Source organism: Limulus polyphemus, unplaced genomic scaffold (assembly GCF_000517525.1).
Source record: "Limulus polyphemus unplaced genomic scaffold, Limulus_polyphemus-2.1.2 Scaffold165, whole genome shotgun sequence".
NCBI lineage: Eukaryota > Metazoa > Arthropoda > Merostomata > Xiphosura > Limulidae > Limulus > Limulus polyphemus.
The window spans coordinates 204,042-222,656 of NW_013665775.1; the positions used below are offsets into that span (position 1 = coordinate 204,042).

The 18,615-nt window shown below is 31.6% G+C and overlaps 1 protein-coding gene across 1 annotated transcript in view; it reads left to right on the forward strand.

The window, feature by feature from the left end:
- Positions 1-18,615, forward strand: part of LOC106477399 (protein kinase C-binding protein NELL1-like) — a 93,324-nt gene that overhangs the window by 51,241 nt on the left and 23,468 nt on the right. Inside the window, exons 2-15 of the mRNA XM_022381458.1 lie at positions 5,273-5,404; positions 6,578-6,728; positions 7,789-8,059; positions 9,061-9,133; positions 9,850-9,932; positions 10,803-10,931; positions 11,802-11,895; positions 12,665-12,744; positions 13,246-13,348; positions 13,626-13,745; positions 14,357-14,494; positions 14,855-14,977; positions 16,090-16,185; positions 16,555-16,695. Coding sequence (XP_022237166.1) covers positions 5,273-5,404; positions 6,578-6,728; positions 7,789-8,059; positions 9,061-9,133; positions 9,850-9,932; positions 10,803-10,931; positions 11,802-11,895; positions 12,665-12,744; positions 13,246-13,348; positions 13,626-13,745; positions 14,357-14,494; positions 14,855-14,977; positions 16,090-16,185; positions 16,555-16,695 — 1,734 coding nt within the window. The remainder of the gene's footprint in view (positions 1-5,272; positions 5,405-6,577; positions 6,729-7,788; positions 8,060-9,060; positions 9,134-9,849; positions 9,933-10,802; positions 10,932-11,801; positions 11,896-12,664; positions 12,745-13,245; positions 13,349-13,625; positions 13,746-14,356; positions 14,495-14,854; positions 14,978-16,089; positions 16,186-16,554; positions 16,696-18,615) is intronic.

Below are 18,615 nucleotides of genomic sequence, written 5' to 3' on the forward strand. Positions count from 1 at the left end.
AAAGGTTTATTTTTTTTTGCCTTTATAAAAAACCGTGTAAATATTGAAGTTTTTGTGTTTTAGAGATAAAGATATCTTGTAACACTTAAAGGTTTATTTTTTGCCTAGATAAGGAAACCGTGTAAATATTGAAGCCTTTGTGTTTTAGACATAAAGATATCTTGTAACACTTAAAGATTTATTTTTTGCATAGATAAAGAAACCGTGTAAACATTGAAGTTTTTGTGTTTTAGAGATAAAGATATCTTGTAACACTTGAAGGTTTATTTTTTGCCTAGATAAGGAAACCGTGTAAATATTGAAGCTTTCGTGTTTTAGAGATAAAGATATCTCGTAACTCTAAAATATTTACTTTTATTCAGAGATAAAGACGGGTTATATTATTTTGAAGCTTGTATTTATTAAAATCTCCCTGGATTCCTAGTGATAGAAGTTCGCATTGTGATTTTCAAAATATGAAGAAGTCTTGCAAATACTAAGACTTTTTCTTACCCCCTTTCGTACGGAATTCATTGATAATCCGACATTAGAATAATGACCCCCTTCAACCAGAATCCTTGTCATGCTCTGTAGCTACTGCTTATACAGTCGCCTCCTAGCGGAAGCAGCTGACGTTACGGCCCAACACAGGTGGTAAGACCAAACGGTACTCGCTACACTAGCCTTTCACTTGCAACGGCTCACCAATTAGTTTGCCAGCGTCCTAGAGACGTCAGTAGACAGCACGTGTGGACCATCCAGTTGTGAGAACCACCTCACAGGGAAAACGCTTAGGGCACACAGTAGTTATTTGTGCTTTACAGTGAAATGGTCAGCGGCGGGAAGGAGAATGTGGAGAACAAAATTTCTCTTGTTTTCGGGTGAGTAGCCGCACGCGCAGAAGTTGGACACCCAAACATCCCGATTGAGTGAACTCATTGGAGGCCAGCTGTCACGTGAATACCAGGAGAGGGAAAAAATAGTACAATGTAGCCTGGTCGTAGGCATAGGTAGGTGTTTCAGAATTACTCAAATATCCACTGTCACACCTGTGTTATGAAGGCGGATCTACTATTGAAAAGTATATAGACACAATATTATAGTATCCGCTGCTAAGGCCATTCAGATCCGTGACAGCCGTAGCGACGGTAGGTTGTGCTGGCTGGTAGCTGAAAAAGATATTTCGGGCCACTTTCAATCTGGATCTTCCCATCCTAAGCAGAGAAGTCTGAAATCGTAGGAAAACAATATCGTGATATTTGTGATCTCGATTTATAGTGATACATACACGAAACGTGTACGATCCGTTGCGTACTGTATTCACGCTGCGCACCAAGATGACACCCATTCTATAGGTTTTTGAAAATCAGCTAAAACCTGGTCGCTAAGAGTGGATCTCATTGAAGATGTTTCTTTTCGTAATTACTCAAGTTTGGTAAAGATGGATTGGGATGGTTTAAAATTTGAACTGGATGATTTGTCGCTTCCCATGTAAACCGTATTTGTTCAACAAGTGCCACGTCGTTCATTAACACTGTTGCAGTGCTAAACAGCCGTACAGATAGTGCTAATAATATTTATATTTACAAAAACATGATAGTTTTCATAATCCTGACATTATACAGATAGCTCGATATTAATCTCTGTTATAAGTTAGACATTCTGATGAATAGTGTAATAACTCAGGACGACACTCTGGCCTCTTAAAGTTCAAGAAGAAAAAAAACGTGAGTGTCTTGTGGGAGACAAACATCTGCAGCAAGAGTCCTATACAGATTAATGCGTCAGTGACTGGATACTGTTAATAAGCGGTTAAGAAGAAATTTCGATAATGGTTATTTGAAGTTCGTTCACGTTGAACAGGATGGTTAGGATACCATTGACTGAATGGTTTCTACTGCAGATATTGATTTCTATCACATGTGAGTATACATACATATATTTTACTTATTTACAAGTATGTACACCCTCATAAAGTGAGTTTTACACTTCGGCCTACAAGGGTATCATTAGCCAAATCAATCTAACATTAACTTTTCTTCCTGGTAAATTAGATTAGGTTTAGTTTTAACTTTAACAGTAAAACACACAAATACTCGATTGTTTACAGTTTGTTTGTTTTTCTGTAGAATAAGACACTGTATAAGATATAAAGCATAATAATAATAAAAAAGTAGATGTATAATTAAATCTTACGGTTGACGCGTATGTTGTATTATGAAGTACTATGAAAAACTGACTGGTTGTCTTGGACATTCACATAAAGCTACACAGAAGCTCGCTGTCCCTAAGTTTGAACTGATGGACTAAAGGGAAAGCAACTTGTTCACAACACTCTCTGCCAACTCTTGGGCTACTACAACTGAGTAGTGAGGTTTGACCGTAAATATTATAGCGCAACAGGACGTGAACCACGAATCCTCGGATTCACAGTCCCTGACGCTAACCGCTATAAAAGGAGAAACTTTACCTGTAGAAAACTCCTGAAACTAGGGTACATTTTTTAATATACATATTTTTGTTTCTGTATTTCGAACCAATTGTATACTATGAATAAATATGAAACAACTTATACCCACATATAACTATAAAACACTAGTAGTTTGAAATGTATTTTCTAAAGCCTTATTCGATTTATAATAGAAACGAAGTGTTTTATTTCTCATGTATTTGGGGTAAAGTCTTTAATAATTTACCTCTATTTGATTATCTTCATAGACGTCCAATTTTTATTACATTTACAAAGTTTATAAACCTATATTCGTGTTAGGTTTGGGGGAATTGGGTTGGTTTAAAATCACATTTAACATAAGCACTATTTCTTAAAGGTAAGCGAATGAAAGCATACAGTATAAGCTGTGTTTTTTTTTTGTTTTTTTTCGTATGTGATTCAATATGAAACTTGGAATAAAAGTTGATTTTACGAAACAGATTTGTACATGTCTACATCTTCTTCATAAGACGAGCACTGGTATATCATTATATTTTTTATTTTCCTTTTCGGTGTGAGAAAAATGTTATCTGAACAGACCTTACTACACACACACAAACGCGCATACTACGCATACAGAACTTTCGTTAGCATCATTAACGATAATAGAAGAAACCTTAAATAATTAAGGTAGCGAGGATTGACGAGTAACTTTAAACATGACTTATTAATTCCTACTTAGTTTGAAACTAACTGTATTCCTTACGTACTGTTATTAAGTCTTCTTTATTCAGTAAATAAAAGTAAATCTTGCCAATATAGAGTCAACTTATTAATTCCTTATTAATTTGAACCTAGCTGTATTCCTTACGCACTGTTATTATACCTTCTTTATTCTGTAAATGACAATAAATCTTGCCAATTAATTCCTTATTAATTTGAAACTAGCTGTATTCCTTACGTACTGTTATTATACCTTCTTTATTCTGTAAATAAAAGTAAATATTGCCAATACAAAGCCGTGTTTGGGTATGCTTCTTGTGTAATTGATGTTATGCACTCAGTTTTGATCTAATATTTGTTTTGTTGTTAACTGTGATACGTGATAACTCAAGATAAGAAATCCGCAGCTGTTTCATAAGCTGCCACAGTACGGTGTTTTGATCAGTGGCTTAATAATCCTTTACTAGGGGAAAATCTCGTTTCGCGTACGAAATGTTTTTATAAATATAATGTAAAACCAATAAGAATCACTTTTACAGCCCTACAGGAAAGTGGCCTGCCTGGACTATTCACGTATGAGGCAAGGTACGCAGAATTCTGAACGAATCTTAATGACTGCGAAGTTACACCTATTCCACAATACCTGCTACCCAACAAACATCTCTAGTACAAAAAACACTTTTAGCCGAATGGTGTAATCAAAAATGAGACACCAGATCTAGCGACGCTTTCAAAACCTGGGTATCAGGGGCAAGTATTAAAACTCAACAGGGTGACGGTACAAGTACTTTAAGTGTCTATAAACAAATTCACACATAAAACCTTAACATATAAACACTACTGTCTGAGATGGGACTCTGAGGGATGGCAAATCCATTCCCCAAATGCCCTGCTCTCTCTTCTCCGGATCGCGATTTAGGTCATCGAACTGGCTCTTTGCAATTTGTTTGTTTGTTTTGAATTTCGCGCAAAGCTACACGAGGGCTATATGCACTGGCCGTCCCTAATTTAGCAGTGTAAGACTAGAGGGAAGGCAGCTACTTATCACCACCCACCGCCAACTCTTGGGCTACTCTTTTACCAACGAATAGTTGGAATGACCGCCACATTATAACGCCCCCACGGCTGAAAGGGCGAGCATGTTTGGTGTGACGGGGATTCGAACCCGCGACCCTCAGATTACGAGTCAAGAGCCCTAATCACCTGGCCATGCCGGGCCCCCTTTGCAATGCCTAGTACTATCTACACCCGCACTTCCTTTACGCATATGATGACGTTATACATAATTCCCTACTCTTATTTCAGTTTTGTATAGGTTAATGAAGTTCAAAAAGCTTCCTACGCTCTTAAACACGTTATTTTAATTATACCGAATTCTTATATATAGACCTTTTTCTGTAAAGTATGTAAACATCGTTGTAATGTTTTTCTTTATGATCTACCATTACGTATTTTCTATCTAATGTTGAAGAAACTAATCTTAAATTAATGTTTCTTTACTGAAATTCTGGAATGTATACAAAATACAACGAAACAGTGCTCTTAGAATTGCAAGATTTTAAAGTTGTATTCAAACAGTTGTCGCATTCATCCCAGTTTCGCTCAAAAATGTTCATATATAAAGCGATATCTATAGCTTCAACTAAACGTGTTTATTGCACAAGAAATGAGTGAGACTCATATATTGTAACGCGGAAGGAACTTTGTAATCTTGTAATGTATCAATAATTCTTATCAGGCAGTTCGAGTAAATAATACCGTTGATTTCGGGAAGTACAAAACATTTCTATCGTAATTTGTTTTTGTTTTTATACAATTTTGTTTCCTTTTTCGTTAAAAAATGAAATAAAAAAGTATCTTAGTTGTTAGAAGCAACGGTAGAAACATGAGCTTACAATCGTAGAAGAAATATTATGGAAAATTAAGTAATATTCTTTTTGCATTCTTGGTTTTTGAGCTAGTACCATTTCAGTGATAAGTGTTAGCATGTGATACCGCAAGGCCGATGCCAATGCTATACACGGATCTTTCGTGTTTGCCTCAGAGCAAGAAAGAAACACAACACGAAAATCCTTTATGCCCGAAACAATTGTGGATTTAGTGATTTTCAAGAACTTCATTTGTTTATCTTTTATACAGCTGCAAGTATACAGATAGAACAAAGGTACCAAGTTGATCTCGTTGAGGGACTTCGAGTTTTCAACGCTACTTACACAGGGCTAACTGTAGTTGAAGGTTTTCATAAGTTAACTCCAGCAGTCAAGCTAACAGGTAATTAATTCTCTGCATGTTCCAAGTAAATTTTGTGATTAAATCCAAACTTTAATTTTAAGTCAGGCAATTAGTTCTCTGCATGTTCCAAGTACATTTTGTGGTTAAATCAAAACTTTAATTTTAAGTCAGGTAATTAGTTCTCTGCATGTTCCAAGTAAATTTTGTGATTAAATCCAAACTTTAATTTTAAGTCAGGTAATTAGTTCTCTGCATGTTCCAAGTAAATTTTGTGATTAAATCAAAACTTTAATTTCTTCATTTAACTTTCGAAAAGTAACGGCATGAAAATAACTATCTGCATGCCTTGATACCGTGTTTTTATGGACTGTGTAGAAAATAAGCACACATGACGTTTCGGTCACTTTGCAGTACAAACCGAAACATGTCTAATTCTACACCCTATGCAGTCCGTAGAAAGCTCAAATATACTCTTTCCAAAGCCTATATATATATATGTGCTACTTATTTTTATTTCTTTCCCAATATATGGCCAATGTACTCAGAGATATTAGAATCAACTTCTATTAGATTCACAATAAATAAAAATATCATAAAAGACAGTGTGAATGCTATCTCGGGTTTATTGTATACATATCAGGATCTACCCCATTAGAGCAGTGGTGCGCAAACTTTTATTTGGTGTTCTCCTTTCTAAACATGCGTTTTGTTGACTCTCCTGTACCCCATATAACTTATATGTGTGTATACTGCACATGTCATTTCCCTTTGTTAATTGTTGTTACCAAATTACTTACCAGCAGTAACATTTGTGCAATAGTTTATAAAACTTCTTTATTTTTAAACTTGTAATTTCAGTTATTATTTATATGTTACTATGGGGGGAGGGCAATGTTTGCGCACCACGTCATTAGAGCATAAATCTGTAACTGTAATTCATTTTCTCAACATGGTAAAATTAATTGATATTAATTTCAATCAATTAATACGCTATTAAAAACATCAAAACCTTAATTTAAATATATAGTTTTCATATATTTTATAAGTTTTGAATTGTCAGTCATTGGAACCCTTAATTTTTTTTATCTAAAAACTAACTTTTATTATTTAATTACCAATATTAGTTACTGGTTTGTATTATCCGGCATCAGGTTAAATTGTCCAAGTTGTACTAGTCTCTCTGCATAACTGATTTCGTTGTTATTGATCCAGGAGTCTCTAGGCAACTTCTCCTGCCACAAGAAATTTTCAGCAAGGCAGCTGGACTTCTTGCTACAAGTAACGAGTTCACATTCATGGTTACACTTAAGCAAGAGAGGAGAAACACGGGGACATTGTTTGGATTTTCGGATGGAAACGACAGGTAAGCTTAAAACCGTTAATTTGAAATCAAATACATTTGATAAATACACTTAAGCGTTAAATTCGAAGATGCCCTCTATTGGAGTTACCACATCCTGACTTTTTTTTTGTACACCCTGTATTACCGTCGATTTGAGATATTGATTCACGATTCACTTTCTGTGAACGATTTTGCTAGTTTACAATATTTTCCTTATATCGTTTCTATTGAAAATAGTTAAGCCAAGAAAAACGAGTTTTTTCTTTTTTTTTTGTGGAGTAAAGCAGTGGCTCTCAAAGTGTGATCCACGAGGATCCTCCAGGTGGTTTGCAGGCTGGTCCAAAATATTACATATTTCTGTTTGAAGTATTTTGTTATTTTGTTATTGTTTTTCGTGTGATGAAAGTTGTGTTTCTTGTTTAACTGAGCTTTTTATCTTTATGCAAGTTAACCGTAATTTAAAATGTTTTCTGAAATATTTATATCAAATACTTAAAAATAAAATTCAGTATATTTTCCAAAAATTATATATTTTTCAACAATAAGAAAGTAAGGCAACATCAACAAGGATATATGTAAATATATCCCCAAAAAGATCCAATAAAACCAAAACAGGGTAGATATACAGTTAATTTTCAATATATGTAGTACATCACAGTATTAGTAACGCTCTTTAAGTTCAGATATTGATGTAGACTCATAAAAGTGAGTGATATATATATGCATATATCTATGCAGTTCTATCGATTAGCTGTCAGTTAGGCTGAAGAAAAAACACACCTTAAGATGATTGCTGAACTTGTAAGCGATAGCTTGTGAATCAATTATATTTGAAGTTTTAACAATGTCTTTCCATGAGCTGAACAATTCATCTAAGAATATGATACTTTTCTTTTAAGTTATATATATTATTAAATTAATCATTTAGTCTAAGCTTTCATCGTTTTCACTGTATAGATACCAGTTTATAGTTTCAAATTAATTATTCAGAAAACTAAGTAAAATTTCAACCCTATCAAAATGGGTAGACGATGAAAACCAATATTTTTCAAATTTTGTGTTTTTTATTTTTTTATTTTAGGTTTCTGGAAATACAGAGCAGTGGACGAAAAGACGAAATACGACTGCATTATACCAACAATAATATGATTTATGTAGAAACATTTCCTTACCGCTTAGCTGATGACAAATGGCACCAGGTGGCCTTGTCCGTTAGTGGCAATGCTGTCGATTTATTTGTAGACTGTAATCGTATTTATAAACGGGTAATATCTGATGTTGATCGAAATATTTCTTCAAGAAACACCTCGTTGTGGCTTGGGCAAAGAACTTCTCACCAGTTTCTATTTCAGGTTTGAAAAAAAATTAAATATTTAGCACTGTAAACTGTGTTTTGAAAGTATATATATAATCTATTTATACATATAGATATATTTAATCATTAAAGCTAATTATTTATCATGGTTTAGTAATTCATTATGTCTCAGTAACGCACAGATTATAGGACAAACATAAGCAGCCCGGCATGGCCAGGGTTAAGGCGCTTGACTCGCAATCTGAGGGTCGCGGGTTCGAATCCCCGTCACATCATACATATTCGCCCTTTCAGCCGTGGGGGCGTTATAATGTGACCGTTAATCTTACTATTTGTTGGTAAAAGAGTAGCCCAAGAGTTGGTGGTGGGTAGTAATGACTAGCTGCCTTCCCTCTATTCTTTCACTGCTAAATTAGGGACGGCTAGCGCAGATAGCTCTCGTGTAACTTTGCGCGAAATTCAAAAGCAAACAAACAAAATAAAGCAGTTTGTTTTACCTTTAAGTCACTACGTAAGTATTCTGTGTGCTGCCCCATAGTGGAAATACAAGTATTAATTTTTTTTTCGCTTTGCAAATCTTTCAGATATTTCATTTGTTAAGTTTAGCTTTTGATAATTAATGACTAGTATTCATTTCCCAGAAAGAATGGAGAAAAAATAAAAATGAAGTAATATGTTCCCACCAAAGTCCAAGTAAAAAACAAAAAAAAAACACTTGATGGTAATGTCCCTGACAATACATAGTCTATATGTCAGTTTAACTTAAACACGTTGTTGAAATGTTACTTGCATTGCAGAGAAGGTACATAGAAATATATTGAATGTCTTACGAGAGCACAAAGTAAAGGGTAAATATGTATCTCTTTTCAAGCATTTTTTCTCTTCTAGACAGAAGAACATGTTCGTACTCTAGTAAAACTTTGATGTGATGCTAAAAAGAAAATAACAAAAACAAGTAGCTTTTGTTTTAAATTGAGTGTCGTAGATTAGAAAAGATTCTGTAAATAAATATTCTAAATGATAATAATTTGCTTTCAGGGAATTTTGCAAGATGCCAAAATTATTGGAAAATCTCATGGATATATTGTACAGTGTCCTCATCTTGATACAGGTATAGCGGACAACCCTATTTAATGGAATTTTTAGGATAGTATTTGTAGTTTGTTTAAGTAACTAACATTGATATATACCACAACATTTTCCTTACTACCATCTCTTACAGTTGACGGCCATATTTCTTACAATTTATTTTGTGGTTTTATACATATATATATATATATATATATATTATTGTATTCGCTTTGACATTTGTATTTTTAAATATTGTCAGTATTTACAGATTATTTCAAAATACAAGTAGCGTTTTTCTTCTCACGAAATTGTCTAATAAATAAATAAACTATTGTAGGTTTTAATCATTTTAAAAAGAAGTGAAAACGTATAAGCAATACATAGTAAAATTAAGTTACAACTAGAAGAAAATTATATTGTTTCCTATACTAGTCATTTAAAACTAACATCAGAAAATCAAATTAGACATGACTTCACAAAACTGATTGAAATTGGGTAATGGAACGATTTCATTAAAAATGGTTATTTGTTGATCCAAAACTTCTTGATATATTCAAATCCTATTTTATAATCTGAAGAAATATTGATATTTCCTAAACAATTTCTGATAAAGAAAAGTTAAAATCACTTTTTTTCAATATTAATACGCTTTATAAGCTCTCATATAAGTGGAAAATCGGTTTTTTTCAAGCTAACTATGTCATATAATAGATTGGTCAGGTGATTGCTTTTAGCTGAATATAGTATTCTTACTAGACTGTCCGACTTGTGGCCAGTTCAGAATGTTACAGATGTCGGTCCTGAACTTGGAAAATTATATGAAAACATTAGCAGAAAAAGTAAGTTCTTAATATAATCTATTATATTTTATAGTATGTATATGTTATTGTATTATTTCCCAGAGATCACCCAGAATGTTTCTTTTTACTACGATGTCCATAGAGATAGAATGAGTTTTGTTTCTAAAATCTATATTACCTTATACTATGTCTTACAACATTAATATTAGTTCTATAAGTTGATTTGGTATACGAAAAATAAAAACCTGTTTTAAACGTTTAGCTAAAAAACACATCTAATTTAGGTATAGTGTTATTTAAGTTATTGATGTATAGAAATGGGTGAATTTTAGTGTGCAAACCGAACTTAGTAGCCTTGGATAGTGTTTTAAAATAGTGGAGTTAAGGTATTCTAACCAAACTATACAAACCTTGAAAGAAAAAATAAATTAAAACTATAGTACCAGTTTAGTTCATTTATAAAATTAACAATTGGAAATAATATACTGAAAATCAGCCTTCTTCATATTCTTTAGAAAATGAAGTTTTAAATAATATACATCTCCAATCACTTGGTTCTACTTATAGGAAAAAATATTTAATTTGTTGTCTTTTTTTACAATAAACATATGTTTAAATTAACGGATGGACACAAGGCTTAAACTAGGTGTTTAAAATCCATGGTTGTCAAATTTTAACCATTCTTTTTCTTCAACACAGTAGAAATATTTAAAGTGGCATAATTTGATTTAATTGAGTTTCATATCATATACTATTTTTCTAATGTATTTTGTCTAAAAAGTATAGTTATTCTCCACAAAATATTTGAAGATAAAAACCATATATATATATATATTTACTTCTGCTTTCCATTTTGCTTAGATAATAATCTTCTATATTATATTCATGACAATATATGCTCTCTTTCAGTTAGCCCAAGCAGAAAAGAGGCTTTCAGCTGTAGAAGAATGCGAATGTCGAAAAAACTGTCATGTGAATGGAAGTATTCGTCTGGACGGCTCCTCATGGGAAATCGGCTGTGAAATCTGCTCATGTGTGGTAAGTCCATGTTAAACTCGGCCATTTTCTTTCTCTACTTTTCCATTATTTCTAATAAACGTAACGTATAACACAGACTTTGTGCCGTATTAGGCTTAATATCCATGCTTTATTCCACATTTTTATGTCATTATACAAAATAGCTAAATTCTTAAGGTTGTTGTTATTTTTTTGTTGTATCTTCACATAACTGTCTTTTTACATTTCGAGTATACTACGATATATACGTGTGTGTGTGTATTACACGTTATGATACATTTACTTTAATCTTCCAATGTGTATTCTACTGCATATCATTTGATTTTGTAAGACGTGTGTGTTTTACAAGTATGCTTACAAAGAAATGAAAACTTATTGTTGCAGGAAAATATCTAACAGTTAGGTGATCAATTACCCAATTAATATTGTCACAGAAATGAAGTGTAGTGTCTATACAGATATAACGCTGAATACTTTCGTAAACATTTTAATATTGCAAAGAAATTAGTTATCCTAAATAATTTCTGGATAATTTTATATCAATAGATGAACAATATATTTTAGTTTTATTGAAATGGAAGATCTGTATATTTGTGATAGTTTTATAATTATTAGTGAAGTGAACAACAGTATTTATTGAAACAGAAGATCTGTATATTTGTGATAGTTTTATAATTATTAGTGAAGTGAAAAATAGATTTTAATGGAATGGAGGACTTGTATATTTGTGATAGTTTTATAATTATTAGTGAAGTGAGAAACACTCATTGAACCTCTCGAATACTATACTTCAAACAGAACTACTGTGAGTTTGTATAGTCGTTGATAGGCTTTGAAGTAATTTTTGAGTTTTACTGTATAGGATATGTGTCTATTCTGTGTTCTTATTAGAAGGGAAACAGTACGTGCCACCGTAAGTCCTGTAATCCAGTACTATGTAAAAATCCTGTTCAACTTCCAGGACAATGTTGTCCCACGTGTTTGAGTAAGTACTATAATTAAATATCTGATAGATTCATAATACAACTATTATAAATATAGTCAAGGATGAGTGCAAACAATCATTATTCATCTCTTTTTTTCCAAATACATATTGAAAATATTATAAAATTAAAACTGGTAATAGTATACTGACAATACAGTATACAGCTATTATAACGATAGTCAGGAATGAGTGCAAACAATCATTATTCATCTCATTTTTCCAAATACATATTGAAAATATTATAAAATTAGCAACTGGTAATAGTATACTGACAATACAGTATACAGCTATTATAACGATAGTCAGGAATGAGTGCAAACAATCATTATTTATCTTTTTTTAAACGCATATTGAAAATTAACTTGAATCATATTATTAGGGTTAAAAAGTGCAAATATTATTGGAAATTCGTAAGCAATATCGCAAAACAATCATCGAATAAAGCTTCATAGATTATCAAAAATATGAAGATCCGTAGATTTGTTTTTTACCAAATGTTAAACGTAATTTCCTAAACCTCTTGTCATGTCTTTGGTTCTTCTTGACATCTTTTAAATGATGTTATCTCTATCTGCTAATTTCTGTATGAGAATCAGAAAAGTACAATCTAGTGATTAACGAGATAAATGTGGAAATAAGATATAAGTGATAGAAGGCCACTAGGAATTCCTTTTTTTTGTGTGTGTGCAGCGAGATAAAAATATTGTATGATTTTGAATAATGTTTCTTTAACGAGAAATATATGATCTAATTTTTTTTTACCTCTAAGAGAAGTGCCTAATTGATGGAAAGCTGTACGACCATGGAGACGAAGAGAACCGAAGACCATGTCAGAGATGCTATTGCAATGTAAGTACTTAATAAGTTTAACACCGGCCATAGCACAGGTTCTCCTCCCTCCAATCATGGAGTCCTGTCGCAGCACGTTTGCTAGTACGCAGTCCAGATGGTCTAATGACGAACTACTTACTAAGGTTGACAGTAACCTACCTTATATATATATATATACATATGTTATTCATTTATTTATTAATCATTTTAAATATGTATTCAGCTACGGGTTGAATGAATAACCTTAACGCCCAATCTTGCAAATAAGCATAGGAAAGCTCAGAAAAACAATTGTATAATTTGAAAGACCATTCACTGGACTTTATTGAAAACAATATTTTCAAAAATTAGATCATTTATTTACTTATGTTTATAGGTTAGCTAAACTAGTAGTTTTGTTTTCAAGTATTACGTATTTGAATTTGCATGTGACATTTCTTTGTGTCAGTCATTTTTATTGTTGCTTAAATTTTTTGTGGCATTTAAACTAAATTTCTTCGCGCGTTTTTGACTTTACAGAATGGCAACATGAACTGCGAAAAGCTTCAGAAATGTCCACCATTGCCTTGTCCAGTTGAAGATTATATTTATGTCGAAGGGAAATGTTGTCCAACTTGTAAAGGTTAGTAATTATAAGACACAGAACTATCCAAATCTACTGAGTTTCAAGGTATTTTCATCGTAATAACTGTCTTATATACAGAGTAGTAATGACAAAACAATAATAAAGAAAACTACAGATCTACATGTGAAATCTAACGTGTTAACCTGGGTGTTTTTATTATCGTGCGATAGCAGCTAAACTGCTATTTCGAAAGTTTTGGTTTCAGTTCTATAGCGTCTCACTAAAGATTTAATTAAGATTCTAACAGCAGTTTATTTACTTATTTTAACTTTAGACACAGACTACTGCTCACAGGGTCATGACTGTCACATTAATGCCACCTGTTTTAACCTTCATACAAACTACACGTGCTACTGTAAAGAAGGATACCAGGGAAATGGAAGAGACTGTAAAGGTATAGTGACGAAAATGTTTGTTTATATTAAATTAAGAAATTACATTTAGTTTATACCTTACCTAGATTGATTCGAATCTTATTGGCCTTTATTAAGATTTAAAGTTTATATTTTAATAAAATAAAAACATTCATTGTAAATGTGAAGTAGTAATGAAATTATATCAAATAACAAAGTTTAGTAGGCAAAAAAAAAGAAACAAAATAACTCCAAACGATCCGCATAAATCCGTAAGGCCTCGTAAGTGGGCGAGGCTAGTGTCTTATACGTAAACAAATCATTAAATTGTGTTTCTGTTTGTTGTTCAGTATCCAAGTGATAGCGAATTCTACAAGAATGTTTTCTTCATATAACCTTGTTATATGTTACTATGTTTAAATGCATATTGAATTTACTTTATCATATTTCTAAAAATGAGTAAACATCCACTTATTTTATTATATAAAAAATAAATTCTTTTATCGTTGTATCTTTGCATTTTCTTTAAAATTAATCACCTTTCTTTGATAAGTAAATTTATAATTGTCTTTTTCCTGTGAATCAGACTTTAATGAAATATATTTTCCATAATATTTACAGTTATTTAAAATCTAAGTTTGATTTTCTTTAGATGTGGATGAATGCCTCCAGAATGGCGGACACAAAGGACACTATTGCAGAGAAAACACTAGGTGTGTTAACTTACCTAGCACTTATTCTTGTGAGTGTCTTCCTGGTTACAAACGAGAAGATGATTACTACTGTGCAGGTAAACCCAATTAATTATTACTCTCTTATAAGTCTAAGAAAAGCATTAAGTAGCTATGAAGAGTTTATACTTGCAACAAAATGAAACCGTGCTTGATATGCGCGTGAAGATTTTGTTTCTAAAGCTTTAAAGTTATAAAATGGTTCATAAACTAAACTTTTTGGTTGTAGGGATTTGCCAAAGTCTATTGAAGATAACGACATTGTTATCTGACGTAGATTAATTATCATTTAACATAATGGTATTTTTTATGATATTTTTCATTCTAGCAATTCAATTTGAAAAATAGAATGTTGCATTATGAAAATTACTCTTGGTACCACAGTAATAGATTGTGCCGTTCTTACTTGCCTCTTTTAGACGAGGACGAATGTGTTATTGGTCGACACAGTTGTGATGTAAATGCCATTTGCAAGAACACAGAAGGAAGCTACCAGTGCCAGTGTATAGAGGGATACGTCGGGAATGGACTTTCCTGCAAACGTAAGTAAAGAACAGGTCTTATTTTTGGTTCATTAATCGTGTTAACAATTCATTGGCCCAATAATAATCACCTGTTGCCCTTTCTTTAATGAAATAAAATATACGTATTCTAAAACTCAAACTATACTAATACATATATATATATATATATATATTGGTTTTGATAATTTAATATAACTCTGTAATGAAACTAGCCTGACCTGCTATTGATTAATTTTCACTGTCACTTATTTTAACAACTTTAATCTACAAACTGTAATATTATTTCACTTTATTGGATCAAATTAGGCATTACAAGGTAACATAAACTCAATCTTGAGTCAATTTAAAAATGACAGACACAACTAAACCTGGGTTATTTTAAAACTCTGTTAGGTTTTTACACATTGTGCTCATTTTAACAAATTGATTCATGTTTATCGCATTCCTTTAAAGAGCACTATAAGTGATTTCTGTGTGTTTCTTTAAATTAATCTCTTTTTCCTATATTTATAATATTATGATAAACACGTTCTTTTATACCAGCATCATTGTATAAATTTAAAAAAAATACAGTCTTTAGATGTTGCCAACAATTTTATGATTTCAAAACTGAATTTAGATTTAATTGTCTCACGTTTCAAACAAAACTCATTCTATCTCAGATTCCTTAGTTTAAAAAGCTTTAGTAAATATTGTTTCTTCCTTTGTTAACAATTAATTCAATCCTACACAATCCTGAGAGAACAACAATTTTTACTTTTCACATAACCAAATGTTGCTTTAAATTAACATGGTGATGATTGAATATTGTAAATATTGTTTTTTCTCCTGTTAACAATTAATTTAATCCTACACAACCCTGACAGAACAACAATTTTTACTTTTCACATAACCAAGTGTTGCTTTAAATTAACATTGTGATGATTGAATATTTGTCATTAAATGAACGATGTGAAATAAACATAAATAAGGAAAATATTTGGCTGAAAAATCGTTCTTTCAAAATTTTATTTCTTCTGGATATACCATGAATTGGATGTACATGCTTCACTTTGTATAATACCTAATACTGAACATTCTGATTATTAAGTATCACCTCTTGTTAATCAAATGTCTTGTTCTTTGTTTAGCTGTGTGTAATGAGACCTGTTTGAACGGTGGTCAGTGTGTAGCACCAGGGATCTGCTCATGTCGTCAAGGTTACACGGGTCCCAGTTGTGAGCTTGGTGAGTTTCCTACTAACAGAATAAAAAATAAAATAAGAAATACCAATATCACTTTTCAGAAGATTATTTTATTTCATCTTAATTAGAACTTGGGAAGATTTAATTTTCTGATTAAATCTTCCCAAGTTCTAATTAAGATGAAATAACAAAAAACTATTCACAATAGGAAGCAAGAAAAAAAAAGCATTCATTACTCCTCTTTTGTTCTAACAAACACGTTTCTTGTTACGTTGTTCTATTCCAAGAAAATGCAACGAAAGGAAGTTTTTAGCAAACATATAGTCTTATTGATTAGTGAGAAATTGTACATCAAGCTATAGTTCTGTTTGAAGAAAATGTTATTTCAATGATATTTTTGTAATTTTCCAGATATTGATGAGTGTAACTTGGAAATCCACCAATGTCATCCTAACTCAGAATGTATTAATATGCCCGGATGGTACTACTGCCTCTGTCGACCAGGTTATGAGAACAAACTAACTGACAATTATCGTGGCGTTATGTGTCAAGGTCCGTGGCTTCAAGAAGATTTTCTACTTTACTGAAAAATTAACATTGTTGTAGTTACAAAATATAACTGTACATTGAGAATGGATATTTGCAAAGAAGCAATTATACAGGCCTGCGAATTTAAACTCCATAAAAGTTTTTTAATTATAATAAATAATGTAAAACGTTGTTTTTAATTATTTATTATAATTAAAAAAATTTAAACACAAGTGCTGGTGGTACATATAGAAATTCATAAAAGTTGTTTTCCATAATTCAGCTACGCAGATTCCGAAAATAATATTAGTTTTTTTTTCTATCCCGTAAATATTTTTTACAAACCGGGAAGAACTTAGATCAAATTATTATTCTTCAGTTTGTTTGTATTTTTGTTAACAAACATAATAATAAAAAATGTTCATTGTGGTAAACGAAAAAAGGGAAGAACATTGATGTCAAACGAATATGCATTCTCATTCATCCTGATTTTATTGTGAAATCTACGTCTTTTAGTCTCAAAACTACGTGTTGTGGTCTTTCTTTTATGTATTGCGTTATGACGTTCTTTGAAAAGTGTGTACGTGATGGAGAAAAATGATATCATTTTCGGATTCAGCGTACAGGAATTACTGTGGAACATGTAAAAATTTCAAGACAGCAGAGCTATCGCAAGCCTGTGTTATCATTACGATCAACTCTTTTAATCTGATATAGACGTTCAGTAAAAAGTTTATTGTTAAAATCTGCAATCAAAGCTACATATAAATATATATATATATATATATTAATTTGTCCGTAAATAGCAAATCAAACGTGCACAAGTGGCTTCATTTCATTTAATAGTTATCCCACTAATTTAAGGTTGCTTTTGTTTTGTTTTTTTTGTATTTGTGACGTGTTCTGTTCATGCTACATTCTGTAAACTTGAAACCTGTTAAAGTAACTTGATGACATGTTATTATAGTGATAAAAAGTTGGTATTTTAATGTAGGCACCATTTCTATATGATTTGTTTTATTCAATAACACAAAATATCAATGGTTACTGTTGATAAAACTTGATTTGTTAGCGTATAGCTATTTAAAGATGTGCTAATAAAACCTGTTGTTGTTGTAATTTAGGGACACAAAAACTAATGTGATGTTTTGTCTAGTCATTGTATTGATAACATGTGTACTAATATCATTGTATAATAACATGTGTACCAATATCATTGTATAATAACATGTGTACCACTATCATTGTATAATAACATGTGTACCAATATCATTGTATAATAACACGTGTACCACTATCATTGTATTGATAACATGTGTACCAATATCATTGTATAATAACATGTGTACCACTATCATTGTATAATAACATGTGTACCAATATCATTGTATAATAACATGTGTACCAATATCATTGTATTGAGAACGTGTGTACCAATATCATTGTATAATAACATGTGTACCAATATCATTGTATAATAACACGTGTACCACTATCATTGTATAATAACACGTGTACCACTATCATTGTATTGATAACATGTGTACCAATATCATTGTATTGATAACATGTGTACCAATATCATTGTATAATAACATGTGTACCAATATCATTGTATTGAGAACATGTGTACCAATATCATTGTATAATAACATGTGTACCAATATCATTGTATAATAACATGTGTACCAATATCATTGTATAGTAACATGTGTAACAATATCATTGCATTGATAATATGTTTACCAATATCATTGCATTGATAACATGTTTACCAATATCATTGTACTGATAACATGTGTACCAATATCATTGTATTGATAACATGTGTACCAATATCATTGTATAATAACATGTGTACCAATATCATTGTATAATAACATGTGTACCAATATCATTGTATTGATAACATGTGTACCAATATCATTGTATTGAGAACATGTG